General features: G+C 43.7%; 1 protein-coding gene across 1 annotated transcript; it reads right to left on the reverse strand.

Moving 5' to 3' along the window:
- Positions 1 to 851: 851 nt before the first annotated feature.
- LOC139545423 (protein dispatched homolog 3-like) lies at positions 852 to 18,331 on the reverse strand. The gene is made up of 21 exons (XM_071353172.1): positions 17,946 to 18,331; positions 13,005 to 14,027; positions 10,745 to 10,964; positions 10,379 to 10,515; positions 10,048 to 10,182; positions 9,764 to 9,924; positions 9,473 to 9,612; positions 9,240 to 9,331; positions 8,966 to 9,130; positions 8,603 to 8,764; positions 8,101 to 8,250; positions 7,833 to 7,969; positions 7,551 to 7,720; positions 7,320 to 7,450; positions 6,999 to 7,174; positions 6,775 to 6,901; positions 6,519 to 6,664; positions 6,238 to 6,397; positions 5,972 to 6,085; positions 5,559 to 5,731; positions 852 to 4,905 (listed from the first exon to the last, which is right to left on the reverse strand). The coding sequence occupies exons 2-21, from the start codon at positions 14,017 to 14,019 to the stop codon at positions 4,546 to 4,548; spliced, it is 4,071 nt and encodes a 1,356-aa protein (XP_071209273.1). The 5' UTR covers positions 14,020 to 14,027; positions 17,946 to 18,331; the 3' UTR covers positions 852 to 4,545.
- Between the last annotated feature and the right edge of the window lie 1,155 nt (positions 18,332 to 19,486).

Consider the following 19,486-nt stretch of genomic DNA (forward strand, 5'->3'; position numbering starts at 1 on the left):
TCTTTATTCGTTTGTTCTTGCTTAGCAGGAAGAACATGGTTTTGTACAGTAATTAAAAAATGAAATATTCTGTAGCTAAACTGCAAATTGATTTGTAATAATTTATTTAACTAGATATTATATGCTCTGCCATGGTTGATGCGCAGTAATTGCAAATTATGAAATCCCAATAGTGTTGTCTCTGTATACAGTGTTGGCAGAATCTCCAAGCACAGACATCCAATATATACTAATTCCATATTTGAACATAAGCTGGCAGACTGCTGCTGTGTGATTTAGTCATCAGACAATAAGGCTTGTGGCAATAAGGCTTGTGGATATCTATGTCAATAACAGTTCTGTGTTCACCTAATGGCTGACATGAAAAATTCATTACACTCATTGCAATTCATTATTAATCCTGAGATATTTGTCATGAATTATTAACTGTCACTAGAGGAGACATGTCAAGCTCTCCTCCTAGCTCTCATATTGGCTGAGTGTCACACTAAGCTGATTATGACATCTCTCTTAGTATCCCTGCTCTCCTGAAACATTATTACCAAGCAAAATCAGAGGCAAGGGGGGGGGGAAACCAAGGACACACACCACTAAACCCACTCGATTGTTCAGCTGTAGAGAGAAGAACTTGCAATCAAAGACTACCAAAATAACATCTCTGTTGGATGTTTGCCCTTCAAGAACATCTATAAATGCTTAGAGTTAGTGGGCAGTGCTGTTGAAATGTGTGCTTTAAGACCGATGGCTCATACAAAGGTTATATGCAAACATTAGCCTATGTAATTTCAATTATCAGTCTTTTAAAATCAACTTTGAAATGCAGTGAAAGAAAATGACCACTTTCAAGAACATTCTTCTAAAGATATCTGTTTTATTTAATATTAACAGCAATACACACATATAACAAGACTAGTTACAGTTACATCAAGTAACTCCCTTTAAAAGCATTATTGTGTCACATAAATTAACCAATGTGTTTGACCTTGTCGGCAGGGCAGGAGAGAGCCTTTGTGTTGGTGTATAAAATGGTGCACTCTACTAGCCTGAAAGCAGTGGAGGGAGCCGAGTGAGTTATAGTAAGTATCATCAAGTGCTTTGCAAAGAGCATTGAGTGCCTTCACCTGAGAGGCTCACAAGTGATCATATTATTATTATCTCAGGGTTGGGTCATGGTTGAGTCATTCAAACAGCCAATGTGTGAGCAGTTGGTAGAGGTTTGTGTATTGTAGGTAGGCGGACAAGAAAAGGGTAAAGGGAAGCATACAAGCTTACTATTGATATAAAAACACATGGAAAAATACATTTTTTACACCCATCAGAGAAAGAACATGTTTTAAGATGTACTGTGCCATAGAAGAGAGAAACCTTCACCACAGAACATAACTCACATTTTTCTATGTTTACAATTTTCCCATTTACAATCTGCAGTGCAGGAAGATGGGGTACCACATACCTCAGAGAGAAATGTACAGTACATTTGAACCATAATGACAGGTTAACATTTCTTGTTGTTGCATTTTGTTCAGGTAGGTGTGGCTTCTCCTTAATGTCCTTGTCCAGCTGTTGAAGTTGAATTACTCCTGGCTGTGGCATTGTTCGTGGAATTGCAATTTCCTTTCCTCCAAGGTGCTCCTCAAATCACTGCTCTATTTGCACAGTATGTTGCAGCACTTAAAGAGTGTGTTAGTAGTCTCAAGATACAAGGAATCACTTTCCAAATGTGTGTTAGCAGCATAGATACTTACACATTAAGCTACATCTCACACTACATCTAAGATGCACATATATAAAACGGACAAGAGTCAGAGCACAGTAGGGATTCATATTTTCCCGGAAATCTACCAAGTTTAAATACCGGGAATAATTCATATTTATCCCGATAGTCCCGGGAAATACAGCAAAAATCGGAAGTGCGTTTAAAACCAAGATATGGTCACTATTCCAGGGTTCTCCACAAATAAGAAGGTCGCTGTGCAACCTCATCACTTGGCTGCATGCACCAATATGTACAGATTTCAGAGAAAATTAAACATATATTCAGTAATGATATGATCTTTGATCTCCAGCGCATTTCAGCAGTAGGATATCTCGACACAGAGCGCACTCCGAGTACAGCGTTGTCGATTCTAACTTTGTAATGGCAGTCAAAAGCTAAAATGCTAGATAACCTCTAACGAATGACAGATCAACTAGATTTTTCCAAATATAGGAGATGATTATGGGATACAGATAGCAGATCAGCTCACAAATAATGGGGAGATGAAGAGTGGAAATAGTTTAAATATCAAGGTAGGCGATCTTAACGGGGACCAACTCTTTAAAAAACATGAATATCTACTGCATACCGTTTGTTGATCACACAATCTCTACCAAAGCTCTCATGGGCAAGTACCAGACTGCGCAGAGAAGCTGGGGAAATGTTATAGCGGTATTTTGCCATGCATAGGTGAGACGTGCCTTGATTATTATTTGATTTTCTATTTAACTAGGCAAGTCAGTTAAGAACAAATTCTTATTTACAATAACGGCCAAACCCAGACGACGCGGGGTCAATTGTACGCCGCCCAATGGGACTACCAATCATGGCTGGTTGTGATACAGCCTGGATTCGAATCAAGGACTGTAGTGACGCATCGGGCACGGCGATGCAGTGCCTTAGACAGCTGCGCCATTCGGGAGCCCAAATAATGCAACCTATGGATTACAGAATAAAGTTAGGAATTTCATGCGATACAGGAGTCAGGATTTTCAGTGGTATTGGGACTGGATAGGAAAATAGCCAAGGCTCTAGAATAGCCTCTGAATTGTGACTGTGACAGAGATGCCTAGTGAATTGTGCATAGGCCTGTCAAATGTGTGCCTGTCTGAAGATTCACAATGACAGGTTAAAGAGCAGCCCAGCGAGGCACATGTTCATGTCTAGGCTATAGCCTACTGTAAGGGTTTCCTGTTGGGGTTATTAACTGCGTTCGGCTCACTTGTGCAGTCCGGCAGTGTTAATTATGCGTGCGCTTTGCATTTATGGCGACTTTGTTTGAAGTAAATATGCTAGGCTAAAAGGCTTCCATGCGACAACCTGTTTGTATTTTGTGGAATTGCATATTGTGCCAACTTTGGGGGAATTTTAAAAATAATTTTCCCATTACCCATGTTAATTCCTAGAGTAGGCCTACAGCTGTAGTACCTTTCATCCATGTTTTTACATCCTTCTAAATGTACATTTATCTGCCTTGTGGTGAATAACCTTATGACTCCTAACATTCTCTTCTGAACAATCATATAAGTGAAGAGAAATTGTATGTCATTTCAACCAAAAAGTCTGTGTTGACATTGAATCAATGTGGATAACTGATTGGATTTGCAAAAAGTCATCAATGTCAGGGAATTTTGTCATTTTTTTCACCCAACATTTAACCTAAATCCAATGACAAAGTGACATTTTTGGTTGATTTCACATTGAATTCCAGCCTGGTCTGATAGACTAGACATAACATAGTAAACTCAAATTAGTATGATACAGTAGTTATTTTTGGGTTCCTATGGTTGCGAATGTCCAGCAACCCAAAGCTTGTGTGTTCGAATTTCATAAAGAACAACTTTAGCATTTTAATTAATTAGCAACTTTGCAACTATTTAGCATGTTACCTAACCTTAACCCTAACCTTAACCTCTAGCCAGCCTAGCTAATTTTAGCCACCTAGCTAACGCCAGCCACAACAAAATTCGTAACATAAACCATACATTAACAAAAATATATACATATTGTACGAATTGCAATTTGTAACATATTGTACGAATTGCAATTCATAATATATCATATTAATTATAATTTGTAACATATCATACAAAATGGATGATGGAGATCCATAAATTAGTACATATCATACGAAACGTAACATATCATACTAATTGCAGTGTCCTGGATTTACGTGTACTATGTGACATCTACCCCTAAGTCCAGGTTGTGAATTCATGTTTGTTGACAATTCAACCAAATGTAAATCCAAACTAGACATTGAACTGAGGTATGTGCCCAGTGGGATGTGATATGAGTGATATCACTGGAATAAGGGAGTGCATGACACATTCTGGCTTGCATTTTTTTATGGTACAATACCTGTCTTTTTGGACCTCAAAGTGTGGTTTCAAACTGCCAGAGATGAGGTCAGTGCTAACAGCAGGTCAGAGAACAGTCAGTGATTTTACTGTCAGGAACAGAATAACGTGGACAATAGAACAATGTGGACTCAACCAATATTTCATTACCATTGTGTCCTCTCCTTTCAGCAGTAGGCTGCATCCACAGAAACCAAAGCATGTCCTGCAGACTACCTATTCTCAACAGACTATGTTCTGTTCTTTTGGAAAAAAATGATTAAACTTTCAATCATCCACACAAAGAAATATCTACTTCCACAAGATGCTTTTACGTACATCTGAAACCTTCCACCTGCATTTATAGAACAATACTACACTGATGTTTAGACTGAGCCTTTTGGTTCTGCTTACAGAGGTGACAGTAGTGGTTGAGTTATGTTTGTGGGGTCACATGGTGACTGCTGTGTGCCAGGTGACTGGTCCTAGTTGCCCTCCTGCCCAGCACAGGGCAGCGCCAAAGGCTGTGGTGCCCAGTACTGCCAGGCTGGCCTTCAGCACAGCACCAGGAGGCCTGTGGAAGTTGGCAGGGCCCATGGTGGCCAACATAGCTGCAGTCACAGTCAGGGTAAACAAGATGGACACTGCTGTGTTAATGGCCACAATCTGGCCAAATTTAGCAAAAGGCACGATGACACAGAAAAAGAGAGGGACTGTGGAGATCACGGTGGTGACAGCACTGGACACAATGGCAACTCCCACGTGGTTTACTGCATCTAGGGACCTTCTTTGCCTTTTAGCTGACAGGCTCTGAGAATGAAAAACAGATTGATATATTGAGTCTTTTCTCTTTATGCATTATTTCCCTCAGGCTTATTTCATTAAATATGATGACTTTTAAAGGCCCTGTGGAGTCAAAAATGTGAATTTTCTGTGTTATATAATTCCAAACTATGAGGTTGGAATAATACTGTGCAAATTATGATAATGCCCCTTTAGTGTAAGAGCAGTTTGAAAACACGGCCTGAAATTTCAGCCTGTTTTGGAGGGATGGAGATTTTTGGTCTGCCTGGTCAGTAAATTAGTCAATAGACCAAGAAGAAACACTTCCAAACCGCTCTGACAATAACAGCACATTTTCAGTTTTCCCCTCCCTAGTCAGACCCCAGACAGTCCTAGCAAAATTCTTGCTTGAGAAATTGCTTTTTGCTTAGAAGCTATTGTTGTTTGTTTTCAATTAAAATTGTAATAAAATAATCACAGTGAGGTACTAAATTGTTATCTAGAAATGATTTGTAATTGAGATAAAAACGGCTGCAGTGAACCTTTAAGTAAACTGAATATTGTCGAGGCAAATCCTTCATTTACATAGTTTTACTCTCTTTCAGTAGAATATATAAAGGAGTGAATTCAATACCTCTATGCCAGTTATAGATGATTATCAGATTATGTGTTGTACGTACCATAGTGTGTCCTGGTGTGGCTGGTATGGTCTCCCCAGCTAGCAGGTAGCCCTCCACCAGGTGCAGGCAGTAGTCCACTGAGGAGCCCACTAGGATGGACAGAGAGATGGCCTCCACGGCCCCCAACTCCCAGCCCAGCCAGTACATGATGGCCACCACCAGACAGATGACCCCTGTATTTGGTCAGGAGATCAATGTTGCACACTGACAGACAGATGACCCCTAACCCTCCCAAGGCTAAAACCACAGAAAATACAGTATGTACAGTACAACAGTTACTGACTTCCTCTTACATTATTCCCAATAACACTTCATATCAATACTGCATCATATCTTATTATTGGAGACTTTTCTATGCAGTCTATGCATAATGGGCCTAGCTGATGACAAAGGTTTGATCAGCAGTGTCTTACCCAGGATGGTGAGCAGTATTGGCAGCAGCAGAAGCGGATGGGCAGTGAAAACAGACACAGCTGCCACACAGATGGCCAGGGACAGGAGCAGACTGCAGAGGGCGCTCTCGACACCTACATATAACCCACAGAGAAGGCAGTCAGTCAGCACAGGAAGGTTACATTCCCAGAAGGACTGAAATAATCTTTTAGATACATAAAAATGTAACATTTATTGATTGTGCCTTAGGCATGGAACAACTGTGTCCTCCGGCCTCTCCACTTGCCTATGATTTCCATAAAGATCTGCTTCCAGTGCTCACAGGTCTGGAAACCTCTCCGTAGAGCAGAGGACTCTGGGAGAGTCGAGAGCTGCTCTTGTAGGAAGGTCTCCCATTGGAGGAAGTCTGAGTGTGTCTGGAAAGAGGATTTCCCCTTGTAGGTGGTCTTGGGAACAGACAGATAAAAAAGACATGGGCTCAGTTTCTGCCACAGATCTGGACTGGGCTACAACATTAACATTACATTAGAGGTGGTAGTATACACCACGGACAACCGTTGTACTCACAGACTCAAAGGCCATGGAGAGCCAGCTTACTCTGCCACCGTGCGTCCCCACGACCCCATGGGACAGCTGGCCTGGCAGCAGGTTGGGCTCAGGGAGGGAGTGGCAGTCTGGGTTGAGTAAGGGCAGGATAGAAGAAAGCTTGTTGCCTAAGGGGGAGAGAGAGAGGGAGTACAAGAGAGAGAATACATGTAACTCATATCAAACATGGTTTATGTGTGCTGTTATATTTGTTAGACTGTGTCTGTGCAGTTGGTACCTGACGGTAGACACTGGGCTCCTCCCGGCTTCACAAGCTGTTTATTAGCACTGATAGCTTTACAGATTTGGCAGAGGTGTCCAATCTCTTGGAAGATATCAAAGTTTGGATCCAATATCACACTGCCCTTTGGAGATCATTTTAGAACAAATCAATACCACTAAAACAGTATTGATTATTGAATTACACCTTATATCGTTATTGTCATGCAGTTGGCCCCTCACCATGTCCCCAATGACGTGGTTGTCTGTGCGTTGGGTGCGGTTGACTCCAAGTATTCCAAAAACCACAAACACCATCGCACCAGTGTCAACCAGAGGACGGACTGCTGGCTTGCCACAGCCACCTCCACTACAGGGGTTAAAACCAGAAGTCTTGGACCTTTTGGTTGAGGTGGAATCTTTGAAATAAGGTACAAAACAGGAAAAAAGTAACTCCCTCACATTCATAGGCAAACATTCATAGTACATGATTTAATTTAAACCAATGCAGAGTAGTTATGCAGTTCCCTGATGTCTTCTGACTCCAGGTGTTCTCCCTCTTACCTGTGGGGAGTGGAGTGTAGAAAGAGCCCTGTGTTGGTCCGTCAGGCCCGGAGCTGATCACACAGCCAGGTGGTTCTGCACACACTCGGCTGGGATGAGGACTCAGCTTGTGCTGGGCAAAGTACAATCTCCTGGGAGGCGCAAGGAGCTCTGTCAACACCTTGCCCACAAAAAGCTTGACTGATTGACCAATTCACTATTCAGCCATCATCTGTCCATCATTCCTCTTACCTGCTGTGCTGCTGCTCAGCCGATGCCACATAGAAGCTGAACTCTGACCTCCAGCCGTGGCGTGGATCACATGACTGGGAAGTGATCATCCAGCGAGGGTGGGGGTGGTACACACGGGACACACACACAGTCATGTGGGTGCTGAAGTTGCTGTGAGGTCCACTGTATGCCTGTTTAGAGAAACCAGAAGTTATACTAAGTATATGATGGAGTTGGTTATCAGTGGTGAGATATTAGATCATAACCCAGAAATAGTGTGTTTATATTTGTGGGTCTCCTAACCTGAAAGGATGGAACTTCTCCATGCCCGGCACTGAGGCTTTTCCAGGGCGATGGCACGCTGCTATTCAGAGAGAAGCGGTACAGAGTGATAGAAGCACCCACATCCAGCTTAGAGACATACACTGTCAGCAGAGGCCCTGCCATGAAAGGATACAGTGAGTGGCAGCAGTAGAGAAATAGAGGCACACATTAAAACATTGCCAGAACATTGCCACGGATATATTCATGTGGATCCTCTTTGGATATATAATACCATTTTATCCAGTACCTGTTGTGATGGAGGATATGCTTGGTGTGATTGGGCTCTGTAGAGTTGAGTTTGAAGGGCTCTGTGTATGTTGCTGAGGGTGAAACCCAGGCATGGAGGGGGTAGTATGGGTAGGGCTGTGCAGAAGATGAGGTTTCTCCATGAACAGACCTGCAGGAAATAGGACACTTCGATTCAACACTTCAAATCAAAGCCAAATGCTTGGCTGACCTTAATATCTTGATACATGCAATGGCCTGGGAGTGTTGTGAATGTGGGCACTGAACTGGAGCATGCAAATATCCGTAGGAAGAAAAATAATGTAATTGAGTCAGCTCTTATCAGGAGTCGACTGTAAATTAATATCCCAGTTTAAAATGAATTGTACCATGTCATATAAAGACATTTACAGCCAGACAGTTGCAGGACCTGGGTTTAAAGTTAATTTGGGTTTAAAGTAGTGGAATCGGTTTACTTTACACCCATCTGGGTTCCATCACACAGATTGATGGCGACGTCTCACCAGAGCACATGTGGCAAGAGATGCCCTGGGCACTGAGGTTGTTCCTCAGTCCCAGTAGAGTCTGGAGGTTGGTGTCTGGGCGAAATAGTAACGGGGCATGAGTAGCCGGCCGCAGGAGGCAGCAGCACCCAGCAGACAGCAGCAGGACCAGGATGTAGATGCCTATGGGCAGCAAGACAAAGACTGGCCTGTGAGAGAGGCAGGTCAGATGGGGTAGATCACTGAGGGGAGAGGCATTAGATTCAATTGCTTTTATGTGAGGAAGAGCAGGGATAGGCAATACAAAACGCTTTAGTTGAAAAAGGCATATGGGCATCATGAGATGTGATTCTCCCAGCCCCTGCAGACAGACAGAGCCCTTACCTAGAATGACTTTGCGTTTCTCCACGGCTGGCTCTGCCACCCAGTGCCTCAGAGCCCACTGAAGGTTAGCGCTGACCACACCTGCATTCCCCCGCCCTGGGGGTGAGAGCGAGGTCTCCACTGACAGGGACAAAATGGCTGCATCTACATCAGTGACACAGGAGCCTAGATGAGACAGGATGAGACAGAGAGGGGGGTGAATAGTGTCAGGACTCTATTACCTTTCATTCTCCTGCCATTCATTCATGCAGCTCTGTCCAGATCAGTATCTCACCTGGCTCCATCTCCACCGACAGGAGGGCCACATCTTCATCCTCATCTGACAAAGGACTGTGACTCACTGACAGTCCTGTAAGAGCTTTCCACCTTTAAGATAAAGTGCATCAGAGAGATGCAGCTTTAGAACCTCACTTTTTTCATAATAGGAAAACAAAATGAAAAGGCAAGCAGCACAACAGTAGGAACTCTGTTCTCTAGCAAAAAAAAGGAGGAAAGATGGAATCACACCATTTGAGACAGGTGTTCTCCTGGGGGTCAACACACTGGGTCCAGATACACAGGGCAGCGGGCATGAGGATGGACACCCAGAGCCAGCAGCAGCTGACGATGAGGGCCATGAACAGGCCAAAGTCATGCACTGCCGGAATCTGTTTGTAAGGGTAAAAGACCTCAATATCGCAATACATTTACATTGTACTTTTCATGTTGATACATACTGTATACAGACAGTTTGACCTCACAGCTATTCATTCCCTTTGGAAGGATTATGCGATATGGACTGACAATATTTCTGAGTACCTGTGAGAAGGTGTTAGCAGCGTAGGCAGCTGCGGTGGTGAAGGAGGTGAGAAAGGTCGCTCGGCCAGCAGTTTTCACCGTGTACATCATCCTCTGCACCGGGTGGACCAAGTGGGAAGCCTGTCTGAATGTACTGATGAACACAAACACATCATCCACACCTGGAGAACAGTAAGAGGGGAAACAGAATAAAGAGTGGCATGTTACCTGTAACAAAGATGTTGTTTCTCAACCAGTTTGACCATGAGAGAAATTCTAGAGTATATTTTAATATTGTCACTAACCAATGCCAATGATCACAAAGGCTGCAACTCCATTGAGGATGCCAAGGTATCTCACCCCAAAGACCACATGGTAGAGGAAGAGAGCCACCTGGCAGCTCAGACCAATGCTAGTGAGCCCAAAGAACGTCAGGAACACTGTAGAGAGACACCAAATAGACTGGGTTGGTGACCTCATGCTGCAAGTCTTGTATGTGGTATCAACATTCTAAGAATAAGACACTTATGCTAGCTTTTATCAGATACTATGTATGACAGCAAATGAAGTATAGGGAATGTTAGAATAACATGCATGTAATATCCAATGCAGGTGAGAGAGTGCATGGGAAATTACCTGAGAAGGAGGTGAGGACATAGACCAGTAGAGTGATGCAGCCCCCACTGATCAGCGCCAGCAACATGTCTCTGTGGAAGGTCTGTCTCACCTCGTTATCAAACAGCTCTGTGCCCCCATACAACACCTTCACCTGGCTGGCATCACACAAACCCAGAGACGTTCGTAGTCAGAAAGAGGGAACGGAAGAATACTGTGTGGGTGTCATGAAAGGAGGAACTCTTTTGATGTGCTTAATTACAATTGGTCTGGAAAGTGGAGACAATATTTACAAAGTCAAGTCTTGGGGGGAAATGAAAAACAACATCAGTTAATCTCAATATCGATGTCTCTTTTGTTTTTTAGAGTTTATAAGCCATAGCCCACCTGGTGGACTGCTGAGCCAGGATGTCAGCGTACTGAACTACAAAGTTCCTGAAGCGCTGCCTCTGCTCCTCAGGCCGGTCTTGGAGGGAGTAGTATGAGGGCAGCGGAGCTCCGAATTGGATCTCACTGCGCAGGAGAGAGGAGGAGAGCCGGTCAGGGGCCAGACTCTCATCCACATACCAGTAGAACTGTGGGTGGGTAATCGCTAGACTCAGAGCACCTGGGAGCAGAAACACAAGTGAAGATCAAAGTGGTAGTCACTGCCAGCTCCCTTTTGATCTTTCAATTGACCTCCCATAATAAAATGAAGGACAAGCTCCCTACTTAATCATGCAGAGCAGTGACTGTACCAGTGGAGGCTCCTCAGAGGAGGAAGGGGAGGACCATCCTCTGTGATAAATCGTAAAACATAAAAAAGTTATAATTTTTAGATAAAACTATACTAAATATAATCACGTCACCAAATAATGTATTAAAACACACTATTTTAAAATGAAGGTCTACAGTAGCCTCAACAGCACTCTCTGGGGTAGCACCATGTTGTAGCTGGAGGACAGCTCGATTCCACCATCCTCTGGGTAGATTGACTTCAATACAAAACCTAGGAGGCTCATGGTTCTCACCCCCTTCAATAGACCTACACAGTAATTATAAAAACTTCGAGAGGACGTCCTCCAACCTATCAGAGCTCTTGCAGCATGGACTGACATGTTGTCCACCCAATCAAAGGATCAGAGAATTAATCTAGTGCTGAAAGCATAAGGTACAGCTAGCTAGCACTGCAGTGGATAAAATCAAATATTTTTTGTTGTTGTCACATGCACCAAATACAACCTTACCGTGAAATGCTTGCGTACAAGCCCTTAACCAACAATGCAGTTCAATAAATGAAGTAAAAAATTAAATTAAAAGTTACACAATAAAATAACAATAACGAGGCTATATAAAGGGGGTACCGGTACCGAGTTAATGTGCATGTAGGTAAAGGTAAAGGGACTATGTATAGCTAATGTGCAGTGAGTAGCAGCGGCGTAAAAAAAAGGAGGGGGGGGTCAATGTAAATAGTCCGGGTGGCCATTTGATTAATTGTTCAGCAGTCTTATGGCTTGGGGGTAGAAGATGTTAAGGAGCCTTTTGGACCTAGACTTGAAGCTTCGGTAGTGCTTGCCGTGCGGTAGCAGAGAGAACAGTCTATGACTTGGATGACTGAAGACTGAATTTTTGTGGTTAGTAGTTGACTCAAAGAGAGAGAAAGACAAATGCTGAACAGTTTTGAACAAATATATTTCTTCCCGAAATGGAGAAGCAAGAGAGAGAAAGAAAGTGCAATTTTTCAATTTCAGTTTCACTTACTTAGCTAGCTAATGCAGCTAACGTTAGTTAGTTTTGCCTACTCGAACACCCTCCTCAGACAGAGGGATGCTATGTTAGCTAGCTGGTTATGACTATCCCAACACAACACTGGAACTCCTCCAAGTCAAGGTAAGCTTTTGGTTTGACTAATTTATTGCCACTGGGGCCTGCCGGTGTAACTGCTTACTGACTGTACACTGTAACGTTACTGCTTGATTGTAGCGGGTTAACTAACATGTTAATTCTATTAGCTATGCTAACTATGATGTTGCTTTATCTAATATGGAGACAACGATTTAGGCTGTGTGTAGCGGTTATGATATGGTTTGGCTTGGAAAGGTGTTTTTGCCTGGTCACATACAGCTTATGTGTTGTGCATTAAAGTCCACAAGCAAAAGGACAAGGTGAGAGGAGGAGAGCGCATAGATGCGTGAAGGAATACAACGTGGCTGCTATGAAAGTGAACTATGTTTACACATGATCAGGGGTGTATTTATTCTGCCGAAAAACGTTTCTTAAATGGAAGCAAACGGAACAAAACGGGGATAACCAGACCTGAATTTGTCCAATAGAAACTATTGTTTGCAACTGTTGGACTAATGATTACACCCTACTGTATATCAGCTCGACCTGTGTGCATCTACGTTGTAAACTTTCATTCATAGGCTAGGTTGTAGCAACCTCATGATGGATATAGGGAAAAGTAGAATATCATGTAGTAGATTAAACCTATTGCTTTTACATTGAACTGGGTGAATGGACTATGAATGACAATATTCCAATATGCTGTAATAGAAATAAGGCCATACTCATGAAGGAAAAAAATGTCTTTGCTGATCTTAAACGGCACTGATCGCCACTGGACTGTACCTACAGTAATGCCAAGTTTAATGAACCTCAGACTCACCATGGATGTCAGCCAGGTCAGGTCCCATGCCATCATAGTAGATCCTGCCTCCCCGTTCACTGGGGAAGAGGTAGGAGAGGAGGGAGCTTGGAGGGGAGCAGTAGGAGGGGCCCAGGGGCAGGTCTCTCAGGACCTCCAGAGGCTTCCAACAGAACTGCTGGAACTGGGGGTGCTGCATGAGCAGGTGCTCTATGTGGTGGATGGTGCGGAGACGCTCTGGGGTGAAGATGTTGTTGTCCCCCCCACCCTGAGCTACAAACACCAGCTCCATCCTCCACAAGGCTTGGCTCTGCAGGTATGAGTAGTTGGGAGCAAACCTGCGCATCCTAGTGCGAGATCTCTCACTGTCTCTGAACCCCTCTTCCCCTTTGAACTCATGACTCTCAGGTTTTCCTAAGTTAGTTGTATTTTTATCCTCCTCTCTTATCTTTGCTTTACTAGCCCTTGCCTCTCTATGCCTCTCAGTTTCTTGCTGACTCAGGGCAACTCCTCTCTGTTGCATAACTACTCTTTTGAACGTGTGGTTTTTCAGAGATTTCGAATTCAGCCCTCCATGTGATGTCCAGTTGGATGCTTCATCTCCCTGCCTACCCAGTCTGTCCAACAGCAGCTCCTGTAGAGCAGTGAAGTCATAGTGGTCCACGTCACGCCTGCGTCTGTCCCAGGACCCCAACTGAGTCTTTATGGCAATGGTGAGTGCATCAAACCGCTCAGCGGAGAAGTGGCTGTGAACCTCAAAGGCACTGTAGGAAAGGTCTATGTCCAATGGGGGGCAGTATAGGAACATGTAGGCAGAGAGGGCACAGGGAAGAAAGACTCCAATTCCCAGGACCACCCCACTCACCCAGGGCTGTGTGTAGACCCAGCCCACCGCCCCCCACACTATGCTGCCTCCAGTGGTGCTGCTCCCCCCATTAATCTGTGTATCTGACTCCCCATCTTCCTCATCCTGCTCCTCTTCCTCCTCAGCATCCCAGCTGCTCTGGAATAACAACGGCTCGTCTTCTAAGTCCATGGCAGCACCTGTCAAACACACAGAGTACTTCATCATCACTCACTCTCCTAATGTAAATCCTCTTCTGTCCTTGGACATGAAAACATAGACCTAAACTATAGGTGATTTACAGAGCAAACATAATAGTGGTTTCAGGATATTCTGCAGTATACAACCAGCAAGGACACAACACTTAAATATGTCCCTCAATAGCCAAGACACACAGGGTTCCTATTCAGCTCACAGAAAAGTAAAGGGGAGAATTTAGGAAGAAGATGGACCTTGTCTCAAGGGCCCAAAGCAGTGTATGGTCTGCTAAGCCCCCAGTTAAGATGCTGAATTGTGGCTCGGGGCTTAGAGAGAGTACTGGCTGCAATTTGATTCCTCTCACTCCTTCCTTCAGTGTGTGCGAAAACCATCGCCCCTTGAGTGCTCGGTGGTGTCCTTGTCCATATCAGCAGTCGACTTGGGTTCGGCTGATCTGCAGCAAATTAAATCATCTCACTTGTCTAATTACTGACAGGGGAGAGAGGTGTGGAATGTAAGAGAGAGGTGTGGAATATGATAGGTGTTTTATGCCTGGTGACAGACAGCTTCTGCCTGATCGTGTCAAACTATTGTTCCTTCCTCTTCTCACTCCGCTGCAAACACAAGATAATGCAGTGACTTGGTATTCAAGTGGAAATAGTCGTGTTAAAGGAAAATTGGCAAGTCATCTACTATCTTTAGAATAGAGCTCAAGGGTCATCTAGGTGGGGCAAGGAAGGCCAAAAGAGCGGGAGCATAATCTCCACATCTGTCTTCAGCCTGGGTCTCGAATATTTACATATCCGATAAAGTAAGTGTGTTTGGATTGACTGTTCATTGGGTTGTTAAGGAAACCTATGGCCATTGATCAAGAACCAAGATAGGCATTATGATAATTTGTGTAATTAGCTGTTATCAGCCGTAGTAGGCTATCTATTCAGATTTGCAGCTGCAATTGCACATAGCCACAAATACACTATATTCAAGGGGATCACCATGACAATGGGCTCCTGAGTGGTGCAGCAGTCTAAGGCACTGCATCTCAATGCAAGAGGCGTCACTACAGTCCCTGGTTCGAATCCAGGCGGTATCACATCCGGCCGTGATTGGGAGTCCCATAGGGCGGCGCACAATTGGCCCAGCATCGTCCGGATTTGGCTGGGGTAGGCCGTCATTGTAAATAAGAATTTGTTCTTAACTGACTTGCCTAGTTAAATAAAGGTTAAATAAAATTATAATTAAAGAAAAATATGGATTAAAACATTTTTTAAATAAATAGAGCCCACCCAATGCCATGCCATTGTTCAAGACAGAGTTGGACACCGATGTTCACGCTCACTGAGAGAACAGAGCAGTTCAACATCTGTCTGCACTGGGAAAACATCTGGGTCTGCAACCCCTTCAGAGGACAAATTTATTAGACACAAGATCCGTCCGTTGGGAGGGGAGAAGAAGAGGGTAAAGAAGAGAGAGGAAGGGCGAGAGAGAGGGGGAAGGGAGGGGAATGGAGGACCTTAGGCTGCAACAGTCACCCATCAACAAATGATGATCTCCTGTGTGATAAAAGGCAGCTTTGTGCTGTTTGATATTCAAGGCAGTCTAAATCCGCTAGCTCTGTACATTTCCATAACTGCCATGTTTGTTTCCACATCTCTGGAATTGCTGATCAGTTGTCGTGAGACACCATGCTGGCCCCTCATACTTACACCACTCATCAAAGACTGTTATGCTATTAAAGCAACGTTGTGCATTTCATGTTAATGGTCGTTTGCTGGTTGAGTGCACCGTTACACAGACATAGTGTAAAGTAGACCCTCCCTAGCTCCCTCCACCAACAGGCAGATTACTGCCATGCCTCCTACAGTAATCTGTCTCTGACAGGCTCCTGGGACACATCATTTTCCCCTGTTAATGAATTCAGCTGCGCCGCTTTGCCAACCATACGATATCTAATGTACATTAATTATGAGAGAAGCATCAACTGCAGGGCAACGCTCCCAGTGCTGAACCGAGAATGAGGAATGTGTTGACAAGCTGAGAGAATCGTTCAACTTTTCTATTTATTCTCAGTGCTTGAGAGCGGAGGGAGTCAATTTAGACTGTGCAGGTGGGGAATAAAAATAGAAGGGAACTTGGTGAAGACTGGCTTTATGGACAACAAAAGCATTCTCCCATTTGTTTCAATCAGCATGATTCGGGAACTCTTTATCCGTATAGTCTTACTCACTCCTTGGTCTGACATTTAGTTTCAGCCCCATATTGTAGAGCTGTCCAGCAGAATTTATAGGTTATTTTCAACTACAGATTTTCCACAGCAAAAATAAATTAATTTGATGAGGTTGAGAATTTTTTACATTATTGACAATGCTGTGATATACCAATTGCCCTGATACAACTAATCAAAAAGAAATGTGTTCTGTCCTTGAGCTGTTCTTGTCTATTAATGTGATGTATTTTGTCATGTTTTATGTTTGTGTGAACCCCAGGAAGAGTAGCTGCTGCTTTAGCAACAGCTAATGGGGATCCTAATAAAATACAAAAATACCAACTCATATCCTTATGTGAATAAACTGTCTAAAGAACTCAAGATTGAACTGTTCCACAGACCGAATGCTAGCTTTTTGGGTTGACTTTGGAGTGTGAAGCACCAAAGACCAGGGTTGAATGCCAGTTGGTGACTATTGCAGTTGTGTGGCAGTGTGCTGTTTTCTTGGTACTGTCCAAACTGTGTTAGTCTCATGTGGACCTGATGTGATACTATAAACACAACCAGCATGCCATCCAACTAACTAACAGGCGTATAAAGCTTTTCTTTCTTACTTTCTGGGTATGTGCTGATGTGTGTGTGTGTGTGTGTGTGTGTGTGTGTGTGTGTGTGTGTGTGTGTGTGTGTGTGTGTGTGTGTGTGTGTGTGTGTGTGTGTGTGTGTGTGTGTGTGTGTGTGTGTGTGTGTGTGTGTGTGTGTGTGTGTGTGTGTGTGTGTGTGTGTGTGTGTGTGTGTGTGTGTGTGTGTGTGTGTACAAGCTTATCGAAAGGTGGGGGTAAGGGGGGTACATAACCTTCCTTACTGACAATAGCTAAAAATAGTACACTCCCCTCTGCTTTCCTTCCTCCCCTCCCTCCCTCTTGTTTCATCCTCCCTCCATCTCATCCAATATGGATTTCACACTGTTTCTCCTGCCCCACAGATTGAGCATGGTGTAATTTCACAGAGCATGCAACACCATTTAATACAGGGACATTCATCTCAGCCCAGCACTCCAGAAAACAGACATTGCTTATGTATGAGCACTGAGTATCACTACAGGAGCATCACTGAGGGTGATGCCTCTATTCTTCACATATCCCCAGGATATAAAGGTTCAGCACGGTGCAAGTGTTAAGACCTCACGCTCTCACGCTCTCATGCTCCTTTTGCACCTAATGATTTGTTTGATATTTGCATACATGGATGACCCCCTCAACAAATACAGGTACTGTAAACCTGAAGTTGAAAGCTCACTATTGCTGCTACACTTGCGTGAGAGATGGTGGGTGATTGCAAAATACAGAATGATTGCCTTGACATCTACAGGGCAATTTCCTTCAATCTAAGAATTCAAATGCAATACCATGTGAAGTTTGACAACAGACGAAATCAATGCAATCTTTGTCTGGTCCTGGGTTTCTTCAGAGGTCTCTGAAAGTTCTCTATCCACCTGAGAGCTCAATTTACTGCAGCTGTGCTACTCAGAAGCTGCAGACAGAGTTGACCTTTTGCTGCCACCTATTGACTATGTTATTTGGCTTAGTAAATGAGAGAATGACAGGATAATGCCATGCTCAGTTGTTGTTGTTGTGGTGTGTAGTTAATTATTTAAGCATCTGTAATATCTAAACAAAATATACATTTAGTGTATGGCAGAGCTGGGTAACCTTACCTGAGCTTGATGAGTAGAGGTATGAACTGATGGGATGTGCAGCCTATGGGGTCCTCTTCTGAGGATGCAAACCTATGCTGAACAATTTCATTTCAAACTTGTTCTCCAAATGCTCTCTTAATTTTCTCTGTTGATCCGTTTTATTTTCATAGTACTCTAGCTGCACGAGGGAGAGCGACTGCACCTCAGCACAGCCTCTCCTACACAAGATTTATGAGATCTTTAATTTGCTTAATAAGTCTTGTCTATCATCATTTTTTGTTTTCTCCCTTTCTCCCTTTCTCTTGCTCTCTTCCCTCCCTCCTCTGTGCCTGGTTGTCCAGGCGACGGAGTCAGTGAGAGTATCAGTTCTTTCACTCTCCCAGCAGCTCCTCTCTCTCAATGCTTTGTTCAGGCTCCACTCTTGACTGACTCACCAAGGGGAGAGGAGGGGAGGAGAGCACAGCCCTGAGCATCAAGGAGACTATGTCTGACAGGGATAAATCTCATCACAGCCTAACAGGTAAAGCAGAAAAAGGACGGACTCTGATTCAAGCTCTATTTGTCAGGAAACACGTGCCTAAAATGAAGGTTTTGCCAGGAGACTGCAGCAGAGTCCCCCTCTAGTTTGAAGAGGATTTTGTTGGTATAGTCTGGCTGAGGCTCTGTGAGGAGGAAAGGGGTAGGAGGGGGGTAGTAGAGGAGGTAGACCAGAGTAACTGGATACAGTGGAAGATGAGGTGTAGGCCATATCATTTCCACCCCAGGAATCTGAGCCCTTTAAACATCTCTTATTGTTTTGCTCCCCAATTCCCTGCTGCATTCACATCTATAGAATTTTGTTAAATGCAACGCTCTCAGAGCTATCATAATTTTTAAATATTTTTTTAATTGAACCTTTATTTAACTAGGCAAGTCAGTTAAGAACAAATTCTTATTTACAATGACGGCCTACCCTGGCCAAACTCTCCCCTAACCCGGATGATGCTGGCCATCCCTATGGGACTCCCAGTTGTGATACAGCCCGGGATTGAACCAGGGTCTGTAGTGACGCCTCTAGCAGTGCCTTAGACCGCTGCGCCACTCGGAGCTTATTCAACATGAAATTACATTTGTGATTGAGGTTATTTGAGTAGGCTGCTATTATTCAATAATATGATCAGATAGGGCTGCTTGCTGTCACATCACTTTTCTTTATTACGATACAGTGATGGTTTTACATATTCTCTCCACTGTTTACTCAACTGATTGTGCCCATTTGTCCATGTACCGATACACTACACTGGGTGTAGACCTACACTACCGTTCAAAAGTTTGGGGCCACTTAGAAATGTCCTTGTTTTTGAAAGAAAAGCTAACTTTTTGTTCATTAAAATAACATCAAATTGAGCAGAAATACAGTGTAGACAATGTTAATGTTGTAAATGACTATTGTAGCTGGAAATGGCAGATTTTTTATGGAATATCTACATAGGCGTACAGAGGCCCATTATCAGCAACCATCACTCGTGTGTTTCAATGGCACGTTGTGTTAGCTAATCCAAGTTTATCATTTTAAAAGG

This window comes from Salvelinus alpinus, chromosome 19, assembly GCF_045679555.1.
Source record: "Salvelinus alpinus chromosome 19, SLU_Salpinus.1, whole genome shotgun sequence".
NCBI lineage: Eukaryota > Metazoa > Chordata > Actinopteri > Salmoniformes > Salmonidae > Salvelinus > Salvelinus alpinus.

Bases quoted from the DNA above. Each gene is read 5' to 3' on its own strand.
- LOC139545423 (XM_071353172.1), bottom strand. From the start codon at position 14,019: ATGGACTTAGAAGACGAGCCGTTGTTATTCCAGAGCAGCTGGGATGCT. The intron at 7,721-7,832 runs GTTAGGAGACCC...TTCTCTAAACAG, and splicing joins GAGAAGTTCCATCCTTTCAG to GCATACAGTGGACCTCACAG. The intron at 7,175-7,319 runs GTAAGAGGGAGA...CTTATTTCAAAG, and splicing joins CTACACTCCACTCCCCACAG to ATTCCACCTCAACCAAAAGG.